At 42.5% G+C, this 18,836-nt stretch overlaps 1 protein-coding gene across 6 annotated transcripts in view; it reads left to right on the forward strand.

The window, feature by feature from the left end:
• The window catches only part of LOC133150417 (deoxyribonuclease-1-like 1), a 70,948-nt gene extending 56,815 nt beyond the window's left edge, over positions 1-14,133 (forward strand). For 4 of the 6 annotated variants that reach the window (XM_061272930.1, XM_061272931.1, XM_061272932.1 and 1 more), the window contains 6 exons: positions 1,296-1,382; positions 7,551-7,648; positions 8,516-8,628; positions 13,014-13,171; positions 13,245-13,341; positions 13,709-14,133. In XM_061272930.1, coding sequence (XP_061128914.1) covers positions 1,296-1,382; positions 7,551-7,648; positions 8,516-8,628; positions 13,014-13,171; positions 13,245-13,341; positions 13,709-13,834 — 679 coding nt within the window. In that variant the 3' untranslated portion in view covers positions 13,835-14,133. The remainder of the gene's footprint in view (positions 1-1,295; positions 1,383-7,550; positions 7,649-8,515; positions 8,629-13,013; positions 13,172-13,244; positions 13,342-13,708) is intronic. The other 2 variants (XM_061272934.1, XM_061272935.1) reach the window with 1 other exon arrangement.
• Positions 14,134-18,836: the final 4,703 nt, after the last annotated feature.

Genomic DNA, 18,836 nt, shown 5'->3' on the forward strand with positions numbered 1-18,836 from the left:
ACGAAGTCACCCCAACCGTAAAATACAGAAGTTTTGAATAAATGGAGGAAGTCAAGATACATTTTGCTTGTCGAAAGACAGAAAACATATTTACCATATTTTCCGCACCATAAGGTGCTTCGGGTTAAAAGGCGCTCACTCAATTCCGGGGGCTTTTCTGTACTTAATCCACACATAGGGCACACGCCGGCGCATGCATGCCATGATTTACGTCACAGGAGCAAGGCAGTTCCGTTGTACTTTCTTCTACTGTTTAACCATGTACTCTACTGTACTCAGATTATTATTGATTGATATTCATACGCAAATCCGTCTGAGTCCTCATTTTCTGTGTCCAAATTAAACAGTAGGGCAAGTTTGCCATTAAACATGACAAGTTCCTTCTTGTCATTGTCTCATCGTTGTCACGTTGCTCTTGTGCAATGCTCCTGGCTTTCCAGAAAGCTTGAGTTGTGCCTCGTAAGGATGTCTCTTTGTTGATGCCATTTTAGAGGGTCCTAATGCTGTTTGCTTTGCACAAACGATAGTGTTCATTTATCAGTGGCAACGGAGGATCCCATTATGTACAGTCCTCTGATTGGTTTACCGCCCCGGTCTATGTAAAACGTATTGTCCTCTGATTGGTTCATCGGTTCTACATATTATGCCTGTATATTAAGTCTCTATGTAGCGGAAACCACACAAGAGAACTTTACAGATTTGCACAAACAATACTATTTACGGATTTATCAATGGCGGCGGAGGTCTCCGTGTTACGTACAGTCCTCTGATTGTTTTTTTGCCCTGATCTCTGTGAAACATAATGGCTTCTGATAGGTTCCTTATTAAAAGGCGCACCTTTGTTTTTTGAGAAGATTAAAGGCCACACAAAACCACTTTACAGATTTTGGAATTCGGTCCACACAAAAGGCACACCTTATTAAAAGGCGCACCTTCATTTTTTGAGAAAATTAAAGGCCACAAAACAACTTTACAGATTTTGGAATTCGGTCCACACAAAAGGCACACCTTATTAAAAGGCGCACCTTCGTTTTTTGAGAAAATTAAAGGCTTTTAAGTGCAACTTATGGTGCGGAAAATACGGTAAATTGAATTATTTTTATTTTTATTAAAGGTACCTAAAAAGTCACAATTAAGTACATATTGGTCAAAAGACATTTTTTAAGTTGTATGAGAAAAGCACACACCTCAACAAATGATATGTTTGTGTTAATGATTGATTGTGTGAGACAGTCATATGGTTTATGCTGAGTTCTTGTGTTTGTTTGTATGGTGTGTGTTTGTTTTATTTGGAGGTATGAAGGTTACCACTACGACGTCGTGTCCAGCCCCAGTCTGGGAAAGTCTGCTGATGACCTGCGGAACTATGTCTTCATCTATAGGTGAGACACCATCACCATTTCCCGTAATGCACCTCATGTTGGATGACATGTTTACACTCAGTAGTACATAGTGATGGGGGCTTTTGCCCTAGTAGTAAACTGGTCCAGGTGCTAAGTTTTTAAAAACTACAGTATCTATAAGCTCCGCTCTACGCATAAAATGCCAGCAATTTGTAGCACAGCCAAGCCCCTCAATGCCAGCCATTTTTGAGAATGTTGACCCATCTTCGAAGGTTCACAGAATATTGTGTTATATGGTCACATAAACATGGAACCCACCAAAAGGAAGAAAACATCTATCACCAACAAAAAAAGAATAATTCTAACATTTGTCATTCTTTGGTTATCTGCAGCTGAACATAGGTAAATTTAACCAAAAACCCTATTTCAGGCGAAAAAACTGAGAAATTGAGGATTTTATGAACAGATGTATTTTCAAAGTCAAAGTCTGCTTTATTGCCAATCTCTTCACATGTCAAGACACACAAAGAAACCGAAATTACGTTTCCTCTATCCCACGGTGACGAGACATAGTACACGATAGACATACAAGTAAACGACACAAAATAAAAACAAGAAGGCACAAACAATAAATAATAAGAGTGGTGAATAAATAATAAATAAACAAATAACACAATAAATAAGAGGAGCAAAACGGAGTGTGCATAGAGCAGACAGTAAGCATAGCGCAAAAGTTCAGGACGCTACGCAGAAGGGGGGAGAGAGTTCAGGATCCTAACAGCCTGGAGTATGAAGCTGTTGGTGAGTCTGGTGGTGCGGGAGCGCAGGCTCCTGTACCTCTTCTCAGAGGGCAGAAGATCGAACAAAGAGTGAGCGGGTTGACTCACATCACTCACAATCGTGGTCGTCTTGCGGGTGAGATGGGAAGTGTAAATGTCCTTCAAGGAGGGGAGTGAAGCACCAATAATGTTACCAGCCGTGTTCACTATGCGCTGCAGGGCCTTCATGTTGTAGTCAGTGCAGCTACCACCCCAAACAGCAATACAGCTGGAGAGGACGCTCTCAATGGTGCCATGGTAAAATGAAGTCATGACGGCCGGAGGAACGCTCGCTCGCCTGAGTTTCCGCAGGAAGTACACGCTGCTGCCATCTAAGGGTTGTTGCATCACAATAATTTTCAAGCTTGATACATAAATGGAATAGATTAGTGATAACTTGAGGGTGGGAGGTAATGAGGTAACGATTCTGTTAACGGTCTTTGAGGAAATGTTTAAATGAATACGACATAGATGTTTTGCACATTTTACCTTCTTTTATCTGTCAAATTGATATGTTCGTCCAAAGACATATTTATGCTTGCGCAGGGGACAACGGCAGCATTACATCACATGACCAACGCATTGGGTCATGCAGCACCTCCGCTACTGGTCTGCAACACATAGGCAGAAATCAGAAACACAGATTCAGAAATCTTTTCTGAGCGTATCATCTCATGATGGGTTTGTTTAGTCACATGCTGTACACTTTTATCCTGGCTAAGTTCCACAAGGCCTCTTAAATCCTGATTTATATCAGAACCTGCAAATTTGAGACCATGGTTCTTAGTCGGAAACCTCTCCAGGTCGGCAATGAGATCTTGTCATAAGTGGAGGTGTTCAAGTATCTTGGAGTTTGTTCACGAGTGTGGGTAGGATGGAGCAGGAAACTGGCAGATCAGTGCAGCATCTGCTGTGATGCATACTCTGGTCTTTTGTGGTGAAGAAGGAGTTGTCGAAATTCAAAGCTCTCGATATACCGGTCGATCTATGATCCTACCCCAGGGGTGGGCAAACTACGGCCCGCGGGCCACATCCGGCCCACGGGACCGTTTAATCCGGCCCGCCAACCCTGAATAAATTGTATTATTAAAACGTTTTTTTGGTCATATTGACTGCAATGACTGCGTTTCCCCAGTAGATGGGGAAGCGCTCGCCTGCGCATTTACTACCGGAAGCCGTGTCGGAAAGCTCGGTGCACACTCACAAGTGCGTGTACGTACTCAGTAGTACGGACATGGCGCACTCGCGCTCTATTTGTATCAGCCCCGAATTTAGAGCGTGAGCTGTGACGACGGCGTTCTTGCAATTCGCGCGCTGAGCTTTCAGATACCGTTTTACGCTAAAGCCACCCACAAACCTTCCCCTGGAATCCTTCCGTTAAAATGAGTGGCCAGAAGAAAAGAAGTGAGTGCCGAATGTTAAAAAAAGAGTGACCAATTTGGCTCGACGTTCGCGACGTCCTCACCTCTGTTACCAGGTGTTTGCGAGTTAAAACTCTGCTCTGATTTTCAGATACCCCTCACCGTGTTGCTGTTTTGATTACTTTATTTGGATGTATGCTTTCACCGATTCTTCAAGATGATATATTTGGTCAGAATGTTTGCCGTTTGATGTGATCTCATAAGATAAACATCTTTCATTAATCCAGTGCTTCTCAATTATTTCCTGTGACGCCCCCCCCCTAGGAAGAAGAAAACATTTTGCGCCCCCCCCCATGTTATTAACATTAAAGGAAAAAAATAAAAGAAAGATCAACTTACAATAAAGAATAACTTTATTAATAACAGTGTTTTTTAGTCTGTAACAGAACAGATTCAAAGTGCTGCTGTAGAGCAAATACTCTTCCAGTGATACCGCCACCCCCACCTACTGCAGTGGATGTGTAATTACCCTTTAATCTAATACAGCCAAAAGAAAAACATGTTCCCGCGCCCCCCTTGGTATCGCACTACGCCCCCCCAGGGGGGCCCGCCCCACTATTTGAGAAGCACTGCATTAATCTGACCTGCAGGCATTGAAGTGATGGAGATTGTTATTCATAATAACAGTGTCGTATTTTATGAGAATCACTGATAGCAGTTTTTTTGTGATTTTTTTTTTTTTTTAATGCTGTTAATAAATGCATTTGTTTTCAAAAAACTTGTTTGGAATATCCATGCTTTACTACCTACTAAAGGCCAAGATCTTTTATGCAATGACCTTTACAGGTCGCTTATATGACTTCACACAACGCCTACGTCCATCTGCTCCTGGTCCGGCCCTCCGGTCCAAATTTAGAACCCAGTTCGGCCCGCGAGTCAAAAAGTTTGCCCACCCCTGTCCTACCCTCATCTACGAGCTGCGGGTCATGACTGAAAGAACGAGATCTCGAAACAAGCGGCCAAAATGAGTTCCCTCCGCAGGGTGTCCAGGCTCTCCCTTAAAGATAGGGTGAGAAGCTCGGTCATCCGTGAGGGACTTGGAGTCGAGCTGCTGCTCCACCGTGTTGAGAGGGGCTGGAGGATGCCTCCTGGACGCTTCCCAGGAGAGGTGTTTCACCAGTAGAAGGCCCCAGGGACGACACAGCACAGTCTGGAGAGACTATGTCATCTGAAGCACGGTCATCTGAGAGGGACTCTGAGGTGCTTCGGGCATCTGATTTGAATACTGAGGTGTTCCGGCCATGTCCCACGAGTAGCAGGCCCGTACCCGGATGGCCCAGGACATGCTCGAGAGTTGGCCTGGGAATGACTTGCTCCAGAAGAGCTGGAAGAAGTGGCTGGGTAGAGAGAAGTTTGGGCTTCCCTGCTGAAGCTGCTGCCTCCTTGACCTGACCCCAAATATGCGGTGGGTGGACTGACGGAGGGAGGGAGGTTGGGGTGGACGGATGGACATTTCATTTTGCTACTTTTGTTTTGGTTGTTCAGGTGGTGGTGAAAGCAGTTGGTGTTGATCCTTGAACTTCCCATGTCTCTGGAAACCTGTTTTCTGTAGAACAATGTGTACGTCACAGTCCAATGCGTCCTTGCACGTAGTGTTATTCTCAGGTAGAGCAATTTCAATATTACGTGCAGTGGACCAAGCTTGGCTAGCGTGAGGGGTAATTCCAGTTGCAAAAGCTCCCTGATGCGCAGTGAGTTCATGTTTTCAACAAGTTAATCTCTAGTCATCTCCTCCTCTATATTTCCAAACTGATACATTACAACATAACTACAAAACTAGCTCTTTTAAAGCATCGACAAAACTATTTAGTTGTTTTATCAAAGCATTGGGTCTGTTGTCTGAAGCGTTAAAGTTTGGAAAAAAGTTTGTAAGTGTGCTCGGCACCATGTCATATTTGTCATCAGCCACAGCCAATGTGTAACAGGAATGAATGAATGAATGAATGAATATACATATACATACGTACGTACATACACACGCACGCACGCGCATACAAACACACGGATACACACACCCATGCACACACACACGCCAGTCTGTCCTTCGTACGCGACCTCAGCCTCCTTCCGTCCTCGTTAGTTTTTAGTCATAAGATAATGAATGGTCTGTCCTCGTTATTGTAAAACCATCAGCGGTCCGTGCCTGCGTCCATCGTAAGTATATGTAAAAAAATAAAATAAAATCATAGTCCAACAGATGAGCTTTGAATAAAATGGTGAAGTGCTTAGATGAGTATGATGGTACGGTGGCATCCTCAGAGCTTTACGAAGCCTCATATTCACTTAGTATGTCTTCTGTACTTGCTTGCTGCCTAACAGTAGTCGGGGGATGTAGAGGAGACGTTTGTCCAAGACTGTGGGGTCGTTGTCATTGCACATTGTCAACAGGGGAAGTCCCAGCGGCGCGATAACGCACACATACACCACAGGGAGACGGGTCGCACTGCAGTCAGAGTTTATTTGGCACACTTTTTCCTCTTGCTTCTTACACTCGATGTAGTATTCTTTCATTTGGTTTTATCAGTTTCTGGTCCACAACTGCACACACGCTAGCTCCCACCTTCCATCTCCAGAATACTTCACACGCACGTGCACTCTGTCGACACACGTCATGCATACATACACAACCATCAGTAGCACACAATACCCACCACAACGGCAAAAAGATTTACGTTTAAAACAATTCACTTAAATCAGGATTCTGCTCTGCATTGTAGCCAAAGGTAGAATCAAATGCAAGTCGGTTCTTGCGGTGTTGAACAAATTATTATCCGCTGGCCATCAGTGGGCATCCTAAAGATGAGCAGGTACTTGGGACAAACGGCTTCTGAGAGAGGCTAATGGCAGTGGTTTCATAATTTATAATAAACATTTAAAGCTCTTTAGTTGGCTAATTTACTATTCACACCACTTAAATTTCAGGCAGTTTGGTCTCAGCATAGAGATTTTTCCTTTTCCTTTATTGAAAAAAAAAAGTATTACATATATATAGAATACCAAGATGAAAACAAAGAAGATAAATGCAAAAAAAAAAGTCAGGTGAAGAACAGATGAAAACCCCACTTCTATCCATGCTCAATCAGTCCTTTTATACATTTTCTCGTCCCTTATCCTTCAACTGCAAAATGGGCTGAGACAGAATCTGAATTTATCTAGGAAGAGCACTAGCAGTCCTATCATTCATCAATCCATCCATTTTCTGAACCGCTTAGTCCCCACGGGGGTCCCGGGAGTGCTGGAGCCTATCCCAGCGGTCATCGGGCAGTAGGCGGGGGACACCCTGAACCGTTTGCCAGCCGATCGCAGGGCACACAGAGACAAACAACTATTTGCACTCGCGCTCAGGGACAATTTGGAGACTTCAATCAGCCTACCAATTTTCTTTCTCTCTCTCTCGCTCTCTCTCGCTCTCTCTCGCTCTCTGTCGCTCTCTGTCGCTCTCTCTCTCGCTCTCTCTCACTCTCTCTCTCACTCTCGTTCTCTCTCTCGCTCTCTCGCTCTCTCGCTCTCTCTCACTCTCTCTCGCACTCTCGCTCTCTCTCTCTCTCTTTCTCTCTCTGTCTCTGACTCTCTCTCTCTCTCTCTCTCTCTCTCTCTCTCTCTCTCTCTCTCTCTCTCTCTCTCTCATATCCCCATAGTCTTTACCGGCAGCCTCAAAGTATGGCAACATCGAACAAAGAAGATAGCTGTCTCTGCCTTTTAAATTTTAGGATTAAGGCGTAATTTGAGTCAATGTTAAAAAATTAGAGGTTGTAGGTTGTTCACTTATTCAATTAGCATTTCAGAGTAATTTTATAGTTATGTGAAAAATTTGGACTAGAGAAATTTTGTTTGTGTTGTCTGGCCGAATATTAACTGACATAACTTAAATAAAAAATATTAGCTATCACCAGATTTTTTTACTCAATTCACAAAAAGTAGATACTAGCGTTTTAACTCTTCAGTTGACATTGATGTTTTGTTGTCAGGACAGAAACGGTGCATGTAATGGGTCAACATCAGTACCAAGACAAGAATCAGTTTGTCAGACCGCCGTTTGCTGTTTACTTCCTCAGCAACACAACTGGTGAGCAAGCAACACATGAATATTTCTTCTGACTTTTACCGTTTTTTTCCGTGTATAGTGCGGAAAATGTAACGAATTTATTGTCCTAAAATCTGGGGTGCGCATTATACATGGGTACAAAAAAAATTTAAATTTTTTTTTTTTTTTTTTTTTTTTAGAAAACAAAACCAACAACAGGACTGACCGACAAAGTCGTGGAATAAAAAGACAGGGTGACATTACCAAAGACAGGAACAGAAAGCAAACAGACATCATGACAGTAACACATGCAATGATCCGACGGTGAGCGAGGGGCAGACAGGACTTAAATACAAAACACGTTACATCGATTGAGGTGACACAGGAAGAGAGGGGCGACGCGAACAGAAACTATGGCAACCTAGACACATAGCAAAACTGGGGATGAGACGTGACAAATGTCCCTCGAAATGAAACTTGAAATCACCAAGTTTTGGTTTCCAAGGGTGTTTTTATTCCTCTTCAACGTCTCTCCCATACAGAGCCGCCTTTTTCACGTCCGCACGCCTCTTTCCCGCGCGGTGGTGCCTTTACGGGCAGTCGGAGAAATCAACGCCAACAAAAAAAATTACATCCAGCCTAGTTAAGACCATACCAAAGACTATAAAAATGGGACCCATTGCCTCCCTGCGTGTGTGCCGATCATTGGGACTTAAAAAAAAATAAAATAATAATAATAATAATAATTCATAAAAAAAAAATTCATAAAAGTTGGGTGCGTATTATACATGGGTACAGGGTTTTTTCCAGCATCAGCATGCCATTTTTAGGGTGCGTATTATACATGGGGGCGCAGTATACACGGAAAAAAACGGTATATTGTTTTATAACAACCGCTTTTGTCATCAGCTATCAAGAATATTGTTCTGGTCGGGCTGCATGCAGACCCAAGCAGCGCCATCCAGGAGATGGACCACCTGTACGATGTCTTCAAGCAAGTATTGAACAAATGGAATAACAAGGTAACATCCAAGCTTATTTACATTGGCCACCTGGCTACTGTTTATTTAACAAACTTACTCTAGAGTCTAGACCAGGGGTGGGCAAACTACGGCCCGCGGGCCACATCCGGCCCACGGGACCGTTGTCAGGTCTAAATACCATCAGACATTTATTTACACGCTGGAAACAAAGCGGAGAAGACAACCAGTATTCTTTTGCTCGCGAGGAGAATTAGGTAGAAGGCCCAGTTCACAGTCCTCCACCAATTCCGGACTCCCCCACCGCTATCTCCTCTTTTTATTTTGGGTTGCCCTAGTTACAAGAGGCGTTGCAACACTAAAGGGAGGGGAGAGTGTGTCTGTAGCAACGCTGTTTCAGCTAGCTAATAATGTTGTGTGGTGCGAGGCCGCATGGCCTTGGCCGATCCGTGACCCCAGGAATGCAGAGTCTGTTCTTAGATGGTTGGCAGCCTCGTTCCAGGCTGCAATCTCTAAACCTGGATGCCGTGTCTCTGTAAAACAATGCTCTAGACTTTCTTGCTAATAATAAATAATCAGATACCTCTCGTGCAAACACTCTAACAAACGTTAAGTAGATGTGAGATAACTTGCATGAAGTCTACTTAAACAAACATTGAGTAAATATGGGATAACTAAAAACTGTCTCGGACAAAACAATTAACAGAGAAAGGACTTCTCTTGAACTAACAAAGAACAAAGATGTTCTGTTTCTAACTAGTGAGGGCCTCTGACAGGTAAGACAAGGAAGGGAGTATAAGGACTCCCCAAGGCTAGCCGGCACATATGTTGACTTGAGCGAAGACATGTGACCTTCGGTTCCAGGCCGACCAGCGCTTCAGCAAAACTAATTATTCTAACAACCGTTTAATCCGGCCCGCCAACCCTGAACAAATTGTTGTTGTTTTTTTGTCATTTTGCCTGCAATGACTGCATTTCCCCAGTAGATGGGGAAGCGCTCGCCTGCGCATTTACTACCGGAAGCCGTGTCAGAAAGCTCGGTGCACACTCGCAAGTGCGTGTACGTACTCAGTAGTACAGACATGGCGCACTCTCGCTCTATTCGTATCAGTCCCGAATTTAGAGCGTGGGCTTTGACGACAGCATTCTTGTAATTTGCGCGCTGAGCTTTCAGATGCAGTTTTGCGCTAAAGCCACCCACAAACCTTCCCCTGGAATCCTTCCATTAAAATGAGTCGCCCAAGGAAAAGCAAGGTGGACACAGTGCCGAGCGTTTAAAAGAGAGTGGCCAATTTGGCTCGACGTACGCGACGTGACATTCAGCCACATCAACATCAACCCGTCACAGCTCGAGGTAAACGGACAAACACCTCGGATCTCTCCTAAGAATTGCCACAACAAATTTTACTCCAGACTATGACGCACTAGCAAAAAAGGGAGACCAACAACACTGTTCCCACTGGAAATGAAGGGGAGGCATTTTGAATATGATTTGAACACATAGCAGGGATTGAAACTAGCGACCATTCTCATTTTCAAACAATGCAGGATGCTCAAGGACATTGATGCACCACCTGTTTGCGACTAATCTTAACCTGTAAAGTTCTTAAGGCTTACTTTAAGGAAGTGTTTCCCGTTTCATCACCTCTGTTACCAGGTGTTTGTGAGTTAAAACTCTGCTCTGATTTTCAGATACCCCTCACCGTGTTGCCGTTTTGATTACTTTATTTGGATGTATGCTTTCACAGATTCTTCAAGATAATATATTCTGTCAGAATGTTTGCCGTTTGATGTGATCTCATAAGATAAACATCTTTCATTAATCCAGTGCTTCTCAAATAGTGGGGCGCGCTCCCCTTGGGGGGCGCGGTGCTATATCTGGGGGGGCGCGTGTGACCCTGGGGAACAGGCTTTTTTTTTGGCAGTACTAGAATAAAGTGTAATTGCGCCTTTACTACAGCAGGGGGCAGTGGCGCTCTCATTGTTACATCTGTCACGTTTGCGACAGTGCAACATTTTACGACTTACAAGACAAGTTAGGATAGTCACGGTGGGGAGGGGGGGCGCGAATAGTTTTCTTCTTGCTAGGGGGGGGGCGTAACAGAAAATAATTGAGAAGCACTGCATTAATCTGACCTGCAGGCACTGAAGTGATGGAGACTGTTATTCATAATAACAGTGTCGTATTTTATGAGAATCACTGATAACAGGTTTTTAGTGATTTTTTTTTTTTTTTTTTAATGTTGTAAATGCATTTGTTTTCAAAAAAATTGTTTGGAATATCCATGCTTTACTACCTACTAAAGGCAAAAATCTTTTATGCAATGACCTTTACAGGTCGCTTATATTACTTCACACAAACACTACGTCCATCTGCTCCTGGTTCGGCCCTCCGGTCCAAATTTAGAACCCAGTTCGGCCCGCGAGTCAAAAAGTTTGCCCACCCCTGGTCTAGACCCCGGCAAAAATCATTTATTTATTTTTATTTTGAAGAAAAACCAAGTCACGCTGTTTTTCAAATTAATTCTCATTCAAAATGACAAAATGACATTTTATGAAATAAAAAATGCAAGAAAGAAAATTGTTGTAGAGCAAGCAGAGGGTAAAACCAGGAATTCTGAAGAAACACTGAATTCTCAGGAAAACAAACATTCATTTAGTCACCAACCTGCACACAACAAACAACTCTTCACGACAAGACAGAAAGCACAAACTGCAGACGAATTGGCCAGCCTCGGTTAATTAAAGGCAATACCATAGAAATGTGTTTTTAATCGGGTCTTGAATGATTTACTTAGGTAGCATCTTTAATACCGTTATTTTCCATGTATAATGCGCCCCCCTGTATAATACGCACGCTAAAAATGGCATGTTGATGCTGGAAAAAAGCCTGTACCCATGTATAATACGCACCCAAATTTTGACTCCTATTGAAGTCTGTAAACGTAAAATTATTTCAGAAAAAAGATCATCTTTGGGAACAACCGGATGTTATTCTGCCGGTCAGTATCACTGCGCATGCGCTAGCAAACTCGATAGCGAAGAAATGTTTCGGATTTGTGTAGGGCACATTGTGACAGCAAACAAGCAGATGATCGAGCAAGCGTCTGATAGGAGAGCATTGTGTTCGTATGGCGCGTGTTTGACGTGAACAGCAGAGAAGAAAGCGCATCTGTAATGGCGGCCTCCGTATCATATCCGGATTAAAAAAAAAAAAAAAAAAAATTATATATATATTTTTTGTACCCATGTATAATGCGCACCCCAGATTTTAGGACAATAAATTCGTTAAATTTTGCGCATTATACATGGAAAAAAACGGTAACTATGGGTAGGGCATTCCAAAGCTCTGGAGCCTGAATCGAGATTGGGTTTATCCCTTATTTTAGCCCTAGGAATCACTAAAAGTCCAGCGTTTTGCAAACGAAGGTTTCTGAACAGAACGTAAGGTACAATTAGGTTGATGAGATCGGAAGGCGCTAAGCCATGCAATATTTTATAGGTGACCGTGTTTTTCCATGCATAATGCGCCCCCGTGCATAATACGCACCCTAAAAATGGCATGTTGATGCTGGAAAAAAGCCTGTACCCATGTATAATACGCACCCAAATTTTGACTCTTACTAAACGTAAGAGTCACTAAACGTAAAATTATTTCAGAAAAAAGATCATCTTTGGGAACAACTGGATGTTATTCTGCCGGTCAGTATCACTGCGCATGCGCTAGCAAACTCGATAGCGAAGAAATGTTTTGGATTTGTGTAGGGTACATTGTGACAGCAAACGAGCAGGTGATCGAGCAAGCGTCTGATACGAGAGCATTGTGTACGTATGGAGCGTGTTTGAAGTGAACAGCAGAGAAGAAAGGAACAAGGCAAAGTGTTGTGAAATAAAATATTACCTGTAATACGCATTTATGTTTAGAACTGAACTCTCGCTCTTTATATAGCTGACGTGTCTTGCGCATCTGTTCTGCGCATCTGTAATGGCGGCCTCCGTATGATATCCCGTTTGCGATGAAGATTAAAAAACAAACAATATTTGACAATAACACACCATCAAGGATTGCATCAAACGATGTGTCGTCAATTATGAATTTTACTGACTAAGTGTGATGGGCAGGATGGCTGAATGCGATGCGCGATTGACAACAAACAAGAAGAAAGGTGTGATTTCAAGTTTTATTTCGAGGGAGATTTTCTTCAAAAATTGTTGTACCCATGCATAATGCGCACCCCAGATTTTAGGACAATAAATTAGTTAGATTTTGCGCATTATGCATGGGAAAACACCGTAGTAAAAGAATCTTGAAGTCACATCTTAAGTGGACCGAAAGCCAATGCGAGTTGGCAACTATCTTAATTTTTTTTTGGTGTGTGTATGTTTTTTGCATGTGTGTGCGTGCGTGTGTGTGTCTGTGTGTGTAGAACGTGATGTTCTTGGGAAGTTTTCACGCTGGTTGCGCTCACATGACACGCCCTGATAAGAAGAACATCCGACTGTTCACCAACAGCAGCTTCTTCTGGCTCATCGGAGACAAAATAGACACCACCATCATGGACGAGACAAGCTGTGCATATGATCGGTAGGCATGCGCGCATGCGCGTGCATGCGTGCCGAACTGATGTTTGACTCTAACATTTAATCTTGTACCACAGGATCGTCGTATACGGGAAGTCCTTCCTGAAAGCCATAACTCCGTTCTCCGCCAATGTCTTCAACTTCGCTAAAGAGTTCAAACTGACCAAGACCACAGTAATGCAGGCTTCTGTTGTCATGCATCTTTGTCAATATATTCATTGACAATATCAAAGCTTTCTTTCCATTTAATCGGCAAACAAGTATGAAATCAATAATGATAAATGATAAGACAGAATTATTGTGCATTTGATGACCATCATGTTAGTTAACCTTAATACCCATCATGTGTTTGATGATACTCCAATGCAATGTAGTTACTGTAATAAATGCAGTTAAAATATTTCATTGTGTAGTGTTACCTATTTGCCATGTCCCATTTCTCTCATTGGTGGGGACAATACAAAAAACAACAACAACAAAAATTTACTTCACCTTGCTGAAGTTCATTCTTGCTTACTGATTCTGCTGTTTTTCTTTCCAGGCTCTGCAGGTGAGCAACCACTTTCCTGTGGAGGTGATGCTCAAGAACTCCGCCCAACTCCTTCAGGCCATGCCACCCTTGCTTCTGCTTACAGTCACCCTCCGCTGCTTCCTGGCATATCTATGAATTCCCCATCCTTTCATCATATTGGCATCTTTATGGGGGTTTTTCTCCCACATGAACAAGATTGCTAAGCATCCACTTGTTTCGCTCCATCCTCTTCAGAATTGTCCTGGGCCCAATAAAGTCCTGATTGTATGTGACATATACATCAATGTCTCTGATGTGGGTGCTGTTTTGTCACCAAGTGGAGAAAACCCTTTTTCTTAGAACCATGTTGAAACCCTACTGTCCTCATGAACGGTGTCTTAGTCTAGACACGATACAAAAAAATTCACCAGACATAAATAAATTCTCAAAAAGTAGTTTTCATGATTTTATTTTCTGCGTGGTGTGATGATTTTTAAACTTGTTTGCATGGTCTATCTTTTTACATTATGTGACATAAAATATATATGAATATTATAAATATATTGTTTTCATTGCTAAAACAGTGATGTCATAGTGTTAGCTAAATGCATTTTGAAATATTGCACTTGATTTGATAATTAGCCACAATTATTTTACAGTCAAATTTTCAGCGTTTAGCAAAGCAGGAGTTTGAGTATCTTAGGAGAGAGATTGGACTTTGTGCTGTGTAACTCTGACAAGTACATTTAAGTCATAGGCCAATGTTTAGTATTGTTAGAGCCTAAGTTAAGACTACTGGTAAATAAGGTAAAAAGAAAAAAGTGGAATTAAAATGGCTTGCTAGTATTCTAGTATTACTTTTTAAGTTAGTTAAAAGGGGGACTTATAGTCTAAGAGAAGAGTCTAAGTTTAATACATCTAAGTGATTTAAGTTAAAGAAAGCAAGACTTAACTTTACTGTAAAATTAGGTGGGAGTGTTGTAATAGTAATTTTACAATGCAGGTTAAGATGAGAAATAATGCCACCTTGTGGTGCTATTTATGCTCCGTGTTTCAGTTCAATAAATGCTCGTGAAATTAAAACAAAAGCCTGATTGCCAGCGAAATAGTAGCATTAGCATCAAAGCCGTATTCCGATGGTGACTTTGTTAAACGATGCATGATGAAGGCGGCTGAACTTGTACGTCCCGAGAAGCGACAAGCTTTTGCTAATTACATTAGCCTGACGAGGAATACTATAGTAGAGACTCTCGGGGACTCGGACTCATCGGACCCGGTCATTTTTGCCGGACTCGGACTCGGTGCTGATTTTGACCGAGTCCACTGAGTCCGACAATAAAAAAAATACGTTCAATTTTATTTTCATCATGCCGCTGAGAATGCGCGTAGGAATACTGTCCACAGCCCTGCTTGCTTGTTATGAAGACAAATTTAGTTGTTGCGTGCATGCCTGCGCCTGCCTGCCTGCCTGCGTGCGTGCACGTACAAGACCCACAATGCCCCGCGCGCAGCCCAGATGGAAGAACCCGGGAGCAGCGAGAGAACAATGTTTTGCCTCTAGATTGGGGGGGGGGAAACGGAGCGTAAGTTACGATCGATGCGGCCACGTTGAGTTGCACTTCGGCTAATGTTTACATTATGTACCAATGTCAAGGACGATTATGTCACCCAGCTTATATCATTGATGTTTCGATAGTTGTGGGGTCGTCATTAATTATTTATGTTTAGATAAATGTCTGAGCTATAATGGTGTAAACTTGAAAGTATCTGTTTATTGTATTCGTTTATATGTTTAATAAAGACAAAGCCATCACAAAACTGTTGTAATTATTTAGATTTTGATCTAAATTAGCCTTGAATAAAGACTAAGCAGTCACATGAATTAACAGAAAAAATGGACAGCCGGACTCGGACTCGTGGTCAAGAGGGCGGACTCGGTGTAGGCAGGGAGTAAATTTAGATTTTATATGCACGTGGAAATGGTTTAAAAAATCCTTTCTTTGTAAATCTCATTTAATCTTAAAGTGCATTACTGTTAATGTTTTAAGTTATGTTAATGTTAATGAAATGCTATTAATGTTTTGTAAAAGGAATGTTAATTAAATTTCAACATTTTCCTAATGTTCTCGTGCTTCTTTACACCCAAAGAATAAAAGGAAAGACATTATATTTTGGTTATTGATAGCAGAGTATGGTATAGTTTTCATGGTCCGGCCCACTTGACATCTACCAAGGCCATATGTGGCCCCCAATGTGAAATGACTTTGACACCCCTGATTTAAAGGGACTGTTGATTGAGCTCAACGGCACTTATGTATTAAGTCTGTTTGTAAAAATGTCAGCACTCAAATTCATGCCACAATCTGTCTTACTATTCGTCAATTGACACCACAGCTGATTGTTTACTTTTGAAACGTATGCATTGTCATGCATGTTGTGATCATGATGCCTCTGATTCACAAGTGAAAGGACACTTTGAATCTCTCTTCCATCTATAACCGCTTCAAACAACCATGCATATGTAGATGTATTATTGCCAATGTTTTTAGTGGTGTATTCTGTTGCATTATTTTGTGAAAATAACTTGTTAAAGCGCTATAAACTGTAATTTTCGGACTATAAATCGCGGGTTTTTTCATAGTTTGGGTGGGGGGGCGACTTATACTCAGGAGCGACTTATATATGTTTTTTTTCACAAATTTTTACTTGATCATTAACACATCACTTACTTACAAGTATAGTTGACCACTTCACATGTTATTTTTAGTATAGTTGATCACTTCACATGCTTTGATATCTGTTAGGGTTTGCAGAATATCTTCATCGTATGATTATGTTGGAATGTAACCTGTAATAATTTAACTAGCTTGTCCTGTCTTAACAAAAGTAGTAGACCAAAGTGCTAAGATCTTTTCAACTGATTGACTAGCTGCAGAGGAAGCAATCAAAGTTGCTTTGTTTACAGAATGTCGTAAAAGGACCCCTGCTATGCTTTGATCAGCAGGGGAGCGGCTTCACCCCATCCTGTGTTCCCACACCCCCACTTTCAACCCCACTCTTCTTTCTCTCAATAAATATGCACCTGAGAAGGCCTGGGTCAGACTTTATTCGACCATTGCTGTAAGCACAGCGACGGGTGAACTCTCCCCCTGCATGTGTCTGAAACGACTAACTTGTCTCCAGTATGGTTCTTGCAAAATAAGTTAGAGTGAGCACCACCCTAACAATATCTTTATCTTGAACATATTCAAAACATGAAAAATAGAGACAAAAAATCAAATAAAGTAATTAACATTTTAAAGGGCAATATCCTCTGGACATGTCCTCTGTCACCAGGATGACATAAAGGACGAGAAATTTGATAGATGGATTTATTGATTTGGAGTGACACATGGTTTGATAATATTGTTGTTTATGTGATAGCTTTTTAAAATATAGTTTATATATATCGTATGGGCCTGTGGAATAATTTGAACTGCGGCGCGGCACACGGCATTGTTGACAAAGGACGATTGATAAAAGACGAGAAATTTGATCGATGGATTTAATGATTTGGAGTGACACAAATGGTTTGATAATATTCTTGTTTATGTGATAGTTATTTAAAATATAGTTTATATATCGTTGTATGGGCCTGTGGAATAATTTGAACTGCGGCGCGGCACACGGCATTGTTGACAAAGGACGATCGATGGATTTAATGAATTGGAGTGACACAGATGGTTTTATTTATGTAATAGTTTTTTTTAAATAACTGAATGTTACGTCCGTTCTCAGCTCCTCGCTTGTGTTTGTCCCGTTAGCATATCGTATCCTTTAGCCTGTTGTTGCTCGTTCATGCCTGTTCTTGGTGTTGGATTTTGTCGAATAAATTGCCCCCGGAGCGACTTGTATATGGTTTTTTTCACATTTTTGGGCATTTTATGGCTGGTGCGACTTATACTCCGGAGCGACTTATAGTCCGAAAATTACGGTAAATAAAGATGTATTGTAAAAGACTGTAGAGATTTAATGGCTTTTTTAGGATGAGATTTACTGGCCCGCCCACGTTTGGAGCTCGGCTTCTTGCTTTTCCCCCCTGTCTACGTCACAGGTGGGAGGCAAGCATTGTAATGCTTGTTGTTTACTGGCTTTGTTTGTCACGCAACAAATGATGGGCACATGAAGCTTCCTTGGGGTTTGAAGCTTTCCCACCATACGGTTTGCAAATGGGTTAATTTTTCAAGGCTTCATGTGCACACAAACACCCCTGCTGGTCAAAAAAGGTAATTTATTGCATTAATGAAAATTACATTCACCTTTATATTTTGCTTCCTGTAGCCTGGTCAAAATGAATAAAATTTCTCTTTGTATGTGCATTCACGTGTAACAATGAAGGAGGTGGAATACAGTAATCCCTCGCTCCATTGCGGGTCGTTTATCGTGGTTTCACTACATCGTGTTTTTTTCCCATCCATCCATCCATCCATCCATCCATCTTTTCCCGCTTATCCGGGGTCGGGTTGCGGGGTCAGCAGCTTTAGGAGGGACTCCCAGACTTCCCTCTCCCCAGCCACTTCATCCAGCTCATCCCGGGGGATCCCAAGGCGTTCCCAGGCCAGCTGAGAGACATAGTCTCTCCAGCGCGTTCTGGGTTGTCCACGGGGTCTCCTACCGGTGGGACATGCCCGTGACACCTCCCCAGGGAGGCGTCCAGGAGGCATCCTGATGAGATGCCCGAGCCACCTCATCTGGCTCCTCTCAACATGGAGGAACAGTGGCTCTACTCTGAGTCTCTCCTGGCTGACCGAGCTTCTCACCTTATCTCTAAGGGAGAGTCCGGACACCCTGCGGAGGAAACTCATTTTGGCCGCTTGTATCTGGGTTCTCGTTCTTTCGGTCACTACCCATAGCTCGTGACCATAGGTGAGGATAGAAGCATAGATCGACCGGTAAATCGCTTTGCCTTTTGGCTAAGCTCTCTCTTCACCACGATGGACCGGTACAGCGTCCGCATTACAGCCGACGCTGCACCGATCCGCTTGTCGATCTCACGCTCCATCCTGCCCTCGCTCGTGAACAAGACCCCAAGATACTTGAACTCCTCTACTTGGGGCAGGATCTCATCCCCGATTCGGAGAGGGCATTCGACCCTTTTCCGACCGAGGACCATGGACTC

Source organism: Syngnathus typhle, linkage group LG2, assembly GCF_033458585.1.
Source record: "Syngnathus typhle isolate RoL2023-S1 ecotype Sweden linkage group LG2, RoL_Styp_1.0, whole genome shotgun sequence".
Classification (NCBI taxonomy): domain Eukaryota; kingdom Metazoa; phylum Chordata; class Actinopteri; order Syngnathiformes; family Syngnathidae; genus Syngnathus; species Syngnathus typhle.